Raw genomic sequence first — 15037 nt, 5'->3', positions numbered from 1 at the left:
CTGCTTCATTACATTTCAGTGGGAAATACTTTTTACCCCACTTTTCAGATTTTTGCATGACATAAAAACATGATCGGCTTATAAAAGAGAACGCATTGGTAAAGATTAATCCATGATGTTCAAAGGGGTCAAAAAAATTAAAGATTAGAGAAAAGCCTGAAATTCTAATTCAGAGCTTTTTCTCCTTTTCTCTCCAATGAATCATCTCACAATTCCTCAGATTTATCTCTTACATTTCACGAGTACTTTCAGTTTTGGTATTTAAAGTTAATGTAACTTATACTTCTTGCACCACATGTCTTCCGTCTCACTGTCCTCTCCAGTCTTAATGTACAAAGGGGGATAAAGGGATGCTTTCACTTCAACAGTGGACAGAAACTGCCATTTGGCCTTTCTTTGTTTCTTTCTCTGCGTCTTTTTATATTCAAATCCGCTACCTGAGGTTACACCAAACACCACGTGCACCTGGAAAGCTCAGCTCTCGGTTTCTGACAGGTACAGCAAAGACAGGCCATGTCATCGGATCGCATACCTCACCCAAAGTCCTACTTCCAGCAAGACCATACGAAAGCAGCGACCAGAGGTACAGGACCCAGCAAATCCCTCTTTTGTCACAGGAGCTCTAGGCTTGATGGTAATCTCCCCATCCCATGGGATTCTCCTCAGTTCACACCCCCGTGGTGTGAGATTTGTGAGGGGGTAAGTGCCTACAGACGTGGAGGCTCTTGAAGGACGGGTGAATGAGTGGAATTCAAGGATGCCTTGAAAAGAGGCCTGCACATCATGAGAGTCAATCAGAAGATAAGAAGACGCGGAGTGCGAAAAGAGGGATATAACGACAAAGTGAGGTCCGAAATGCACAATGGCATTCCCGAGAGGGGCCTCGTGAAATGCTGAATGGTCTATTCACTCATTAAAAAAAACTGCATCGGCTGGTGGCTGGTGCTCGAATTAACAGTGTTCACATCTGACAGTTAAAGTTGCTTATTTGAGGTCTGAATCTGCTCCTTTCAGATAACGACAGAGGATCACATCATGACTGAACGCACGAAGCCGTCCATGCGGTCGCAGTCACTCTGGATCAGTCCTGGCTCATGAAAAGCTTATGGTATAGATTTCTTAGGACAAGAGAATGTAAATGGTTGGAGGGGGTGGGGGGTGGGGGGGGGGTCTCTAGTTTCATGCCTCCCTGTGTTCTGCAGGCTGTCAGTGAGGACAAGCGAACACTCCCTAAAGCTGGAGACAGGGACAAAGTGCCAGGTAGACAGATCCGGTTTCCTTTGCAACGACCAAATACGGCTTTGTGGTGGAAAAATCTGCACCTGGTGGCCATGGAAACCAGCGTTCACCCAGGTAGCAGCCTACAGTTGAGACAAACTGACCACAAAGAGGAGAAGTGAGCCTGGCTGGAAATGTAATTTTTGCCTTTTTGGTGGTTGGCGTGTCTGTAAAAACATGACGTTTTTTTTTTACATTACAGTACACTACAGCAGCTGTTCAGCCATGACAGATTTCATTGTTTGGTTTCTCGCTGCTTGAGCTTGGCTGCTTGCTCCAACATGCTGTAGTCTATTAGTATGCCTGCAACAGGGTTAATGCAATCAAAATGCACATATCAAGACCATACCTCACTACAGCACTTTTGTGTAATGATGTATAATTCGCCCACAAATCTAGTTGAGAAATGTTTCCCTGAAGCAAATACAGTTCAAAACATCTTCAAATATACACACACTGCAAAACATGAACTCTAAGTACGATGAAATGTTTTAATCAAGGTTGTCTAACTAGAATCTAGAAGAAACTAGAATTTCTCTGAATAATAAAGCAGACAAATGTTTGTTTTCAGTCTGGTCGCAGTACTTTGTAACTCTGGGATCTTTGGGACTGGATGTTTTCACTTCTTTTAAGTGATAATTTAGCTTATTTTAAGTGATGTTTCCTCCATTTCATTGCATTTAATTCCTTGTTTCTGAGAGTTGAGTTTTTCCAGTGTAAGCAGCTCAGTTTTACTTTTCACAGTGTTGTTGTTCCATCTCGCTCCATGTTCAGATCTTTAAAACAAAACCTTCACATACTGTAAGTCCTGTTATTTGCAGAGCGAGGCTTCACACCTTCCACTAACTGTTACCTCGATTACGGCTGGGAAACAAGCAAATAAGTGAGGGTTTCACCGCAAACAGGAAAGAGGCGCTGAGAGGTAAGAGGGCACTCAGCGTGCCATTAGTGTGGAGATGGTTGGGTGTACAGAGCAAGTGGCCCTACAAATCCTCTTCTCTTGGAACATAAGCAGTAATTATGGTGTCCCTCTGTATTTTGCCTCTGTCAACCCGGCATTTTGACATCAGGGACAGCATGAGAGAAGGGCCGAGCGCACCTGAAACACTGAGCGGTGGGAGCACATAAAAATACAAATAACAGCTGTCAGCGACATTCAAAAGGATGCTCTGCCCTGAAAAGGAAGATGAGAGGGGATCACAAATACAGAACAAATCCTGAGCAAAGCCCTGCGAGGGCATTTCTTTACACACGGCAGTGCTAAAAAACCACAAAAGCAGATTTTTATGTCACTGTTTTGTCCTTATTTTGAATGTTAATACTCTGATCGTCAGAAACTGGGCTGCATGCACTGCACACCTTTAGAATTACAACAAAACTACCATGGAAAGTTCTTATAATCATGTCATGTGGTAATATCAAACAGGCCTAATCTGTGCATCAGTCAAACAGATGCATTTCATATCAATACAGCGAGCAGAAGCCTGCTTTATTATGATAAATCCACTCCATTAACCCTCCTATCAGGTGTCTGCCAGATAAAGGTTATCCTGGGACTCCGGCCAAACTCACTTCCTCCCTCCTTTGACTCAAAACAAAACTCTGATAATAATAACTCAGTGGCTTTAGGATCAAATGGGTGGAGCTATGATTCAAAGGCAGCAGGTAGCTGCTTTTGTCACAGGTGATACTCCATTGTTACATGTGGGCCAAATGGGACACATGCTGGTAGGTTTATCTGGGTTGAGCATAAGGTTACCACAGTGTTTTAGCTGGTGGGGCGTGTGTGCTGTTGGGTTGGGTGAAATAAAATCACTTCCATCAGCAATTCTGGAGGAAACTGAATGAATTTAAGATGGTCTAAATGCACCCAAAAACACAGTATCTAATCGGTAGATAAGAATCTACAAACAGTGACAGTCAATCAAACGTACGTCCTAATTCAAACAGCGTGTCCGGTGACGCCGACTCTCAAACTGGGTCGTGTTGCTCGATGTCCAGCACAGATACGGTATACAACTCTTCAGATTCACCGCACGATCCAGATGGGCTGAATTAAGTAATCAAAGCAGGATGTGACCACCGTGGTTTTCTTACAAAAACACATCCACATTAAAGTAAACTACACCATATCTGTATTTCCTTTTCAGTCTCCTCAGTAAGTGTGTTTCTCATATAGAAACACTTTTCTCTGCTGGTCTCGGACAGCTGTGCAGCGTTAGAGTATGAAGCTGCTACGCTGTATGAGCTTTAAGAAAGGGGCCAGAAATGACCTTCCAAACACCGCTGTGACAGTCTTTATGAAACAACAACACAGCCACATTCAGAGTCTCAAGTGTTTTTACAGCAAAGCATCAAATGGGATTTTAAAAGGCGTGTTCAGGCCATTACTGAAGCATCTGAAACTTCAGACTCACATTATCAGCAGAGATCTTGTACCTGACTTTCATCTCGGTGAGTGACAGACAAAAGACAGCTGCCTGTTACTGGAAAAGGGAAAAGCATAAATGCATAAAGGAAGTGTCCATCGCTTGTGTTGGTTTATTTTGAAAAAAGCAGACCAGACAGCGAGGTACAGATAGCCACTTGACATTTGGAATGACTCCCACCCACAACTTCACACACGTAAGCCAACACTGAACCGTCTCCACGCTCACCGATGTAACCCAGCATCCCAGCGGAGGTTTAATGACCTTTTAAAAGCTGGAGGTTGACACAGTGTAACAAAACAATGCCAGACAGAACAGCCGAGCCTTGATATGAGGCACCTCCAGAGACGTCGATCATGAATAAGTGGGTTTAGTGACTAGAAAATCCAGGGATTAGACATCACAAGGTTCACTGAGTCAACAGAATCTGAGCACAGTCGGCCCATTTATTTCATTTGAGAGTTACAATGATCCTAAGAGAGGCGCCGATCCAACAGCCGCTCACCACAGAGGACCTGGCTTTCATTCTTCAAGGGGTCGTCTTTTGTACGACACACTGTACGCTGTGGAGTCTGCGTTTATCCATGTCCTCCATTCAAAATGTGTCTCTGGGCTCAAAGTTCTTCATAATAATTGTCTACTCTTCACTCATCTTCCAGCACTCTCCTTCTGTCCTGACAGACCTGAATTACCTCTGTGGTCATCAAATAAAGTGCATCATGCTTCATTAAATGCTGCTATTCACTGGCTACCACCTGGGCTAGCACTAAAAACAATAGGATGCAGGTGGGGCATCCTGTTGGCACAGTGGACCAAAGCACGTAGTGTACATGTCACCACAATGTGTCAAGGTCCTTCATCCATTGCTATCTGTACCCAGATTTCCTGTTAGAGTCTCTGCCATCTAATGAAGGCAAAACATGACAAGAAGACTGCAAATAAAGGTGTTTTTTCATAGCATCATACTTACTTACGCTGATAATCATTCACAAGTGTTTTGCTTTAACTGATGTCTCTTAAAACCCAAAATGGTCAGCACTGTTCAAGATTAAAAACATCCATTCACACAGCAACTGGAAACTCTGTAAAAGATTAAATCGTGTTATCACGAAAAACCAGAAAACATGTGTCAAAAACTCCAATAATCAGCGAAACTGAACTTCAAAGGTGACCAAAGAGCAAAACTGATTTTTGCAGCCGTGGAGAGTAAACAAGACAAAAATAGGAAGAGTTCAGATGGCCGTTCTCGGAACACATCTGAGGAATGGAAGCAGATGTTTTCCTGCAAATCCTGCAACTTTACGTGACGTGTCAACACATGCTTGTCAAACGGTGCTCTGCCTCAGACCTGCTATTCCATCACGTATTATTAGAACCTGAGTATCATCAACTCCGGCTAAAGATCATCAGATGGAAGCTGCAGAATCACTTCAAATAGGAGCTCTGTCAAAAAGCCTGCAGCTAATCTTAGTCATTCAGTACTTAAATGAAGGATATTCTGTGTGCTTTGGGGCAAATACAGTAATATAGGGACTTAGAAAATGTTTTGTTATCCTTCCCCAGCACACTGAAAGCCTGTCATCATGTCCCCGCACTGAAAAGGAGAAAACCCTGAGCCAGCTGTGATTTTTAATGTGGCATCTAATTCAGCCATTAAAAGGCACGGTGGGGTGTCCCCCTACAGCCGTTCCCCTCCCCCGGCCTTGTCCTGCTCCCCTCGGGCAAAACCATGCTGGGTGCATGTCAAAGATCACATGACAATAGGGATTCCTGACCCAGCCAGGGACTGGGAATGAATCAGACCTAATTCAAGCATGTCGCAGGCAGCCAAAGGCACTGCTCTTGAGACAGAGCGGCCGGCCTTTTCAGCCTGGACACACACAGACGGGACAGCATTCCTGCGAAAATGTCACATTGTTTGAGTGTTACTCGCAATATGTTTTACTCCTTTCCTCTTTTTTAACAAAGGCGGCAGATGAATGGCAAAATGCAATGTTTGATCAAACCTGTTCATAGACAGCTGGACAATGCAACAAGGACTAGCAGGGGTTCAGCCAATCTGACATACACAGAGGAGCTTCTCCACCTAAAATGTTGTATCTAGCTGTTGGTGATCACAGTCAATCAAATATTAATCGATGTCCTCTCAGTTTCCTCTCCCTATCGTCTGACAGCTATGCAGTTCTCCAACTCAACGTTTGCTAAATTAAATGAAGGACATCAGTGAAGTTCAGAGATAAATTATTCAACAGCAGAAGAGAGTTCTTTCATTTCTGTCATCAGTGGCTCGTATAGCTCTTCAACATGTTACCTTGGTGTGTGCGTGTAAAAGAAAATCCCCTGACATTTTAACGGCTGTGAGATACAGGTCAAGAAATCTGCTCGCATGACAAGGGACAGAAACGGGGAAAAAAAGCATCTTTCAGTTGTTTAGATGCACCAACTGCAAGCAACAGTCTGGGGTTAGAAAGAGACCAAGACGCCAGACAAACAAAGGAGGAATGTAGGTTTCTGAGCGCTGCAGACTTTGGACTTGAGAAAACCAGTAAACAGCCCCAAAGCCACTTTGACCTTGTCAGAGTGGACAAACTGCTATGTTGTATCACGGAATCATTACAACGTGTAATCAGCGCTCTGCAGCAGCCATGCTAGTCAGTCACTTTTATGATCCACAAAAGAATGCTGCAGAATCTGGCTAAAAGAGCAAAGAATAAGCAGCAGACGAATGCAATCCACGCCAAAGAAAGTCTAGCAGCGAGCAAACATCAGGCTCAGCACACAGAGGCAGTTCAGCATCAGAAAGAAGTGCTGCTGCAAGATAAGTTCTGTCAAACATCCTGGTATGCACTGCGAAAGCTGACAACAGGTACAGAAGCTTGCAGTTCTAACAGAGTGAATCATCACTTATTCATAAAGGTTACAAATCAAACTGGTCATTTGCAACAATCAGCCCACTCAGATGGATGTTAAACTGGGTGGATAACTTCCAGCAGCCTCCCAGAAAGGATGTTTATCAATGTGAGCCAATATTGTAGTACTTCAAACTTTTATTGTGAAGAAAACTTTGGTGTATTAGAAGATTTATCCTGTAGTAAGCACAGCTGGGACACGGAACTGGAGCGCGACAGGACGTTTGGACTGTTGCAGGTGACCACAGACAGTACACTGAGCGATACGCATGCCATCAGAGGCATTTTTCATGTTTTCAGCGTTAGTTCTTACCTGGCCACGGCGATGCAGCTGTGCTCACAAGAATAAGGACGCAGCAGAGAAGGCGCTCCAGCCATGAGGAACACCTGCAGAGGCAGCAAGCAATCACCATTCACAACTTCATCGCTACTGAAAGCTGCAGAAAAGCTGAAATTCAAACCAAAACGAAGCAGTACCTCATCTTCATCTCTCCTTTCTCTGAAACCGAGTAGGAAATCTACATGGACTACTCGGGGGTGACGAGGGGAGTAAAAAGTGCTCACAGTTTTGCTTGGCGCAGCGCCGCCGCTGCGTGCGGGTGGAACAGCTGATGGAGACGCAGCAGAGCTCTGCTGGAAGCGGAGAAGAAGTGTAGGGAGAGAGAGAGAGAGAGAGAGAGAGAGAGAGAGAGAGAGAGAGAGAGAGAGAGAGAGAGAGAGAGGTGAAGTGACCTGCAGGAGTTCACATCAGGGACTTCCGCCAGGTCCTAAAAGGGAACAAATTCCACAGACTTTCAAGTTACAGTGGTTGGTCATGGCCCGGAACCTGTGCCACCCAAAAACACAGCCTACTACTACTACTGCCATAATAATCACAATCATAATAATCATAGTCATAATCATTATCATCATCGTCGTTCATATGTGCTTCCGAGCTCTTTTTCTCTTCCTTTCTCGCATTTGAACAATGAAGCCAGGACAGAGTTTTACGCACAGCTTGTGTCACCTGTGACAAACCTGACAAACACGAGGTTACGTCCCTCTGCTGACAGCAGCTGAGGCGTCTGTGAATAGGTGAAAAACTACAACATGAGCTGTGTAAACTTAAGTTTTCCACCGGAAAAGCTTCTGTCATTCATGAGGAGTTTACACTGTCACTACCTCCTCGAGCTGCGGTGGGCTCACAAGAACGGACTTGACAAGATAATGACCACGTCGAGTGTCTGTGAGGGCTTATTTACTTTGGTTTGTCCTGGTTAGAGGTAACAGAAAGGTGAGAACTCCTCGAGGAAGCCCAGAAATACCATATTTAATTCAAGAGTTCAAAAAATACATTAGGATACATGAGGAAGATGGAGATTTAGTCCCACTGACATCGTCAGCCTCAGTCCTGACTGATGAAAAAATAAAACAATTGCAAAGCGTGGACATGTTGCACTTACACAAGATGACCACCAGAGGATGAAATTGGTCTCATTTTCATCAGTTCCTGAACTGTTGAGCGTCGCACTGCTGACGGTACACGTGTTAGTGTTTGCTTGTTGTTTTAATATGTGATGCGCTGCTTTTTCTGTCTCTGTTAGATGCACAGTCTTGTCCACATCTGTGTAGGACTTGTTGGACTGAAGACACCAGAAAAGGGGTGAAAAAAGTCCAAAACTTTGTGACATTCCTGTAAAGAGGATGCAGGTAAATATAAGCACTGAAAAATATGAAATAATTCATTTACTGATGTGTATCAATCCTCTGCAGATGTACACACACGTACTGCTGTTTGTCTTCAGTTTTCAGTTATGAGTGGACGGTTTTCTAACTTTCATCAGCTTAACAGCACTTCATTTTCATGCACCAGGTACGGCTACTTTCGGTATGACTTCTTTTAGCACGTAAGGTGAGTTTGTTATCACAGGAAAAGGCACTGGGTTCAGGCACTGCACTGTGCTGTATTAGCTGTCCTATCTGTGGGCCTCCAGGCTACTGTCTCAACACGTCCACGGCTCTGCGGATGTCTGCTTTGCTCACATTCCAGTGTCAGCTAAAAGAAAGGCAAAATTGTCTGTTAAAGGCTGTGTTTCAGTGTCACCTAACAGAGAGTAGGGCAGGACTCTGTCCACAAAGAGTGATATATATAATGCCCACTGCTGCTCTATGACGAAAACACAACTTCAGTTATTATCATGTGACGTCAGCATTGTATCACAGCTGTCTCACGTTTATTACTTTGGTCTTTTTTTGATTTAGAGTCTAATTTTGTAACATTAAACTTTGGGCAGCCCTGCCTTAAAGGACTAAGCACCAAGATTTTACCAAGATTTTATGGTGCCTCCGTTCTTCCAAGCATTTATTTCAACCTTCAAATAAATGTCTTGTAATCTTAGCTAACGTATCATTTGACATGTTGCCCGGTGCATATTTTAAACAGTTTTATTTGCATAGCAGTAAGAGAAGTTCCTCTCTGGCATTTTGATGGATGGTTCTTCAGAGGATGATTTATTCACAGTAACATTTCACTCCTACTAACCACCCTTTACACTGAACAAAGAGTAGGTGACACACTTGACCAAACCACCTGATACAGGTGTGGTTCATACTCAGTAATCAATACATACAACACCTCTGACAAACGTTTGTTTCTTCCATGTTTGGTCGCTTTTTCTAGTTCAATGCTTCACTCGTCTTGTGATCTAGTTGACAACTTGAGTCAAGTTTGGTGTCCATCGTCATTACGCCTCAGCGTTTTTCTGTGTTTTGCAAAGATTTAAAAGTTCTGTTGAGAAAATACACAATAAAGCAGAAACCATCCTCAGCATCCGTGACATTTAACCGCAAAAACCAAACACCAGTAAAACATTTCAGTTTAACGGTGCAATCTGAGACCTGCTCCAGCATCTCGTTGCTGATAAAAATGCTTACTGTCCTGAAGACTGACAGTTTGGGTTAGAAAGAGGAAAAAATAGTATTTGCAAATTTTTCAGATCATGGTAGACGAGACAGACTGGTCTGATGCATACTGGAGAGTTTTGCCGAACTAGTGCAACATCTTCGTAGTTTTGTCTGACTGCAGATTTTGCTTTTGTTTGCATATTGCATGCTAATTTTGGCCAAATCAGTATGCACTGCTTGTATAGCAGGAGGTGAGTTTGTATGTTCTGGGCATGTTTCCTCCAGAGGCTCCGGTTTCCCCCACCATCAAAAACATGTATATTAAGTTAATTCTCCTGTCAGTGCCCTTGACCAAGGCACTGGCTTAGAACTGGAGTTGGTCCGTGAATGCCACACAGTGGCACCCCACCACCCCTCCGGGGTGGGTTAAATGCACAGATCGAATTTCACTACATTGTACAGTGTGACAATAAAACCTGATTTACATTCACAGTATCAAGAAAAACCTGATTTACATTCACAGTATCAAGAAAAACCTGATTAACATTCACAGTATCAAGAAATATCAAAAGTCTCTTGACAGTTTCTCTCAAACCCTTTTGTGCCCTCTGTAGCCTAAGACAGCACAACATATATTTTAAAACTCTTAATCTGGATCTGACACCACATAAAGACACACCACATGCCAGAATTTTGTTTTCAGTTCGGGTTATATGAGTTCTGATAACATAACAACCCCTCAAGTTGTTACTCAGTCACAGGCACAAAGCGTTTTATAACCAGCTTCAGGGGTCTGAGTTATATCAGATTACTTCCAACAGCTGAAATCAGGGAGGAGGGACTGAGGGGCTGTGGAGCCACTAAACAGCTGAAGGGACATTGCAGCCCATGCTCAGACCAGGTCTCATAATCACACAACAGCCTCACACACTGAAAAACCCAAGCCCACGTGCTGCCCAATCCCCTCATTACCACAGGGCGTAGTATCAAACACTGCCCATTGGCTCCTTTAGAAGAAAAATACTGATACTACATAAAAGCAATCTTGGAGCTGTAATGGCACACATGATCCACAGATATATACAGTAAATAAACTCATTGGTTGATCAGTGGTTTACCAACATGACTGTAACCAGCTCCTGAAAGGACAAGTACCAAGCGTGGACTTGAAGACACACATCCAAGGGATAAAATGGAGAAGGTGAACTGGGCATGGACCACAACACAGCTGCACACATCTGCTTTGCACATATTATACTGAATGAGGTTGTTGGTGTTACTTCTAGAAGATTGTGAGTGTTCAGCAAACATATAAAAGCCACAAAATCACGTCTTTATTTGAATCAAGCGCTCGGTAATTCTGTTGTTCCCAGATGCGTTAAAGGAGAGTTTTTTGCTTTTCTTTTAAGGAAATGGGCGGAAATTGTTGCAGCACAACCAGAGATGTCATCTTTTTAATGCCAAGTATCTATCTTCATCGTCAAAACATGGCTCCTACATTACCCACAATGCAACTCAACAGTTCAGTCAAAGATTCCAGTGTGTTATGTTAGTAGCGGCCTATGCAGCCTCGAGCCACTAGCCTCAAGCGATGAGGAGCAGGCTAAAGAGGTTCACCTAAGTTCACCTCTTTTTAACTCCAAACCAACAGATTTTTTTCATTTTCAAACAGTTTTCAGCCCCAACTGGCACCGACTCAAGTGACATCACTTGAGGCAGTTTGTCAGGCTTCACATAGCTCCGAGCTGCAGCCAAGAAAGGCTTCGGACAACTGTATTCTCAGTGTCCTTGTAAAGAGTTAAATATAAATCTTGATTAAGTAAAAAATACCTCAAACTCAGCACATGGGGAGGAGGTCAGGGAGGTGGAAGGAGCTGCAGCAGCAAATACTGAGAGTGAATCAGTGTGAGAGTAATAGAGAGAAGTTACTCTGTAATGGTACACCTCCATGAACGTGATACAGCACATCCTCATATCTAAACCACTGAATAGGTCGATTGCCAATGACTCCCAAAATGACCTACAGGACCATTCCCAAAATGACATCTATCAACGCTGAAGAGCTCTAATGACAGGCGGCTACCAGACCTTCGTCCTCATGTGGTTCTGAAGGGGTCACAGTTTGCTTAGGTTTAGGCACCACGACTACTTGGTTATCTTTACGAAAAGGTCATGGGTCAAAATGTATGTTACCTTTACGTATGTGATGTAACGTTATGTATTAATGTTACGTTATGTAACATTACATTATTACTGAGGCCACTAGAGGTCGCCACGCAACAAAAAGGCTGATATGACTGGTTGTTACTGGTCAGGTGGTAGCCAAGAAACTGGTAAATCACGACTGAAGCAGCTGATGAATAATCTTCAGAAAAGGTTTCGCTGTAATCAGTAGTAACATAACAGCAAGAAATTAGTTTACCATATATTCTCAAGTGTACCTCCAAAAATGGTATTCAGGCATTGTAGCACTGGTGGAGGTTGTACTTTGAATGTATCACTTTAGTCCAAAGTACTAGCATTGTACTACATTACATCACTGTGTTGCTTCCTGTGATAATCTTCAACAAAAATTAGAATCAGGGATTTCTGTTTAGATAAAAAGGTAGTTAAAAAACAGCAAAGGTGGGGCTGACCAAAGTTTATCTCTCCTCTATCCACTGTAATTCGCCTTCAGAATTGTACATGAAGGATGCAAAGGCCCAGATCTCCTTTGGGGGGGCATGATCGATGTAATAGTACCTACTCACCTCTGAATATGGATCTGTTTATTCAGTTGATGAGTAGACTTTGCCTTTGTTTGAACAAAATTTACTTGCAAGGCATCTGATACAGGACTCACTGAAGACGTTACTCATGAGCTACAGAGATGAAATCTGGGAAACGTAGTCTGATAGCAAGCAAAGGTATCAGGATGAGGTAAACTGTTAACTTCATTTCCCAAATCCCCACTTAGTTTAGTATATTCAATGGTTCAGACCACTGAGCAGGACACATGGGGGGGGATATAAGCTGGAGGGGACTCCTCTTCTCCAACCCCCCTGGGATCTGTGCCCAGGACTGGAGGTTCACAATGTTTAAGAGCCATAAAATCTGCTCAACTTTATTTTATGCTTTTTTGCTCTTCCAGCCGAATAGCAATGCACCATAAGGTGGAATTATCTGTTTAACTAATTTACAGTTTCTGTAATAAAAGAAACACTTACTCTCTCACTCTGCACACTGTGTAGAGTAAAAGATGTGAAAGATGGTGGAATGTATAACTTGTAGCTTAAACAAATGTTGGAAATTGAATGAAGGCGATCCTTAAAATACTCTGAGACCAGAAGCTTGTTCTTCTTCTCCTACGATTTTTATTGCAAAGCCTCAAGTAAGCTAAGCAGTCTGCTCTGCTCTGGCCACCTGAACTATCTTTAGCCCCTGCTGGCAAGTGAATGGAAGTGCCCGACTTATCTTCACTGCTGTCATCGAGGCAGTCAGTATTTTTAGGGGGCAGCAGCAGCTGCAAAAGCATTTAACGGTATTCCACGAACAATGACACTTGGGGTGTCTAAGGCCTGAACCACACAGAGATTGGGGGACCACTCTGAAGCTGTGGACACTGAAGTTCTGTATTCTCTTCCTCCTACCGGACAAAAGTCTGCAAAGATGTACTGGAGTAGAACTTGGGACCGTTGAGGCGAGCATGTGTCTGAATCTGAAGTCAACTTGGGACATTACTCAGCCTTCAGGAGACGAGTGGCACTGCTTCTTACCTCGAAGAGAGATTGCAAGTGCGGAATGTATGTTGACGGTCGTTCCCCGCGACTGAAGCGAGGTAGGTCATGTGAGGGGTACACAGCACAGCTTCACAAGGGGCAGAGGTCATTCCAATTAAATCAGACGAGTAAACACAGGGGTTAATCTCCCCTCTTTAAAGCTCCGGAGGGAATATTAAAGACAATTTCAAGGCAATGTCCAAACTGTGTTAACAAAACTTCTTGCACTACAGAAAAGAAATTTCACGCAACTTATAAAATTAATGTAAACACAAAAGTATTTTCAACAGATTTACAAAATAGTTTTCTATCAACATTCAGTTCAATTTTAATAAAAACAACAAAATGTTTACATTAAACGTTCATTTTTACATCAATTTTTTAAAATCTAATTCATTTTTACCTTCAATGTTTAGGTTTAACTGGAAAAAGTATAACCAAATGCAAGCTTTATATCTTTTTTAGTACATAAGGATTGACAAGGATTTGAAGGGTTTGACTGAAAACAAGTTGCTTTCCAGTATTTTAACCTTTTTTGCTTGTTTGTTTGAATAAGCAATATTTTAGGATGGTTATTGTTATGAAAACACACTTCTGATATGCTTCAGTAAAAAATATTCTTACAAAGAATTATATGTAATATGATGGATGATGTAGCTTCAAAAACAATATCCTGACATTATCTTTGTGACCTGAAACTTTGTTTCCTGAAGACTGTGTTCCAACACTGTGTAGGAGTGGTCACATGGCTTTTGTTAAACACCTGCCCTCATTGCACCTTATAGCCTGATGAAGACTCTCTGAGGTAAAGCGCATTGTTTATCCATGATTTAATGAAGGATTCTTATATTTATATTCAGAGTGGATTCCTTTTAGATGCCAACCAATACTGTGATGTCCATCATAACTAAGTGGGACAGTCAGTATTTTTCATTTTTACTCTAAAATGCATAAACTCGGTTTACTGATAAATCTGTTCTTTAGAGTTCAGAAGCTCATCGAGAAAAAGTTTTAGGTGAAGGAGATGTTGACACAGTCAGAATGGGAGGATCATTTTTACCGGGAGAGAGAGAATTAAAAAGTGTAGTATAAACAAAAATTTCTAGAATTGCTTGATATCTATTTATGAATATGACAGTAAAATACTTTCAGCAGTGACATTTAAAGAAAGAATTCCCTCACAGAGCTGCCAACAAAGGGTGTGATGGAGGCTCAGCATATTTTGACTGGAAGGTCTCTTGGGTGGGCAGACCGTGATTTGGACCTGTGTTTGTGTGACCATGCGGGTTTCAGAGTCTTCTTTGTGATACCTGACACACACTCCCTCACAGGTCTTTATTTAGGGCATACTATATTAAGCACTTTCCCATTGAAATACAGCACCAGCTGTACTGGCTATGTGTTGTGGCTGCTGTTGCAATAGGACTAGGCGCCCACCCCCCGACCCCACTCTTCACGGCTAGCCTGTGTTTTTCTCTCATGCAGACAGATCTAATTCAATTAGCCCTAATGATCATACCACGCTTTTGCGCTGAAACACACACACGTAAAGGGAGGGAGGCTGAGTGTTTAGGTGACAGATGTTTTAATCATTCACTCTAAACTACAAGGGTTCATTTCCTTATTACAGAAAGGTAAAAGTATAATCTTATTGCATATACAGTCATTTCATTTAAGGCTGAATGATCAAGCTAAAATGTTAGATCACCATTTTTATCATCTCAAACATACAAGCTGATATCAAAGTAATTAATCTGTTCTTCTTTTTTAGAAATTTGCA

The 15037-nt window shown here is 42.5% G+C and overlaps 1 protein-coding gene across 1 annotated transcript in view; it reads right to left on the bottom strand.

Annotated features, from left to right (window-relative positions):
• col18a1a (collagen type XVIII alpha 1 chain a) overlaps positions 1–7235 on the bottom strand; it is a 71563-nt gene extending 64328 nt beyond the window's left edge. Inside the window, exons 1-2 of the mRNA XM_076746346.1 lie at positions 7094–7235; positions 6930–7003 (exon numbers count right to left, since the gene is read on the bottom strand). Of these exons, the coding sequence (XP_076602461.1) occupies positions 6930–7003; positions 7094–7104 (85 nt within the window). The 5' untranslated portion in view covers positions 7105–7235. The remainder of the gene's footprint in view (positions 1–6929; positions 7004–7093) is intronic.
• Positions 7236–15037: the final 7802 nt, after the last annotated feature.

The sequence above is a fragment of the Chaetodon auriga genome, chromosome 13 (genome assembly GCF_051107435.1).
Source record: "Chaetodon auriga isolate fChaAug3 chromosome 13, fChaAug3.hap1, whole genome shotgun sequence".
NCBI classification, from domain to species: domain Eukaryota; kingdom Metazoa; phylum Chordata; class Actinopteri; order Chaetodontiformes; family Chaetodontidae; genus Chaetodon; species Chaetodon auriga.
Note: the sequence above shows the minus strand (reverse complement) of the source record. Positions and strands in the feature narration are given on the sequence as shown.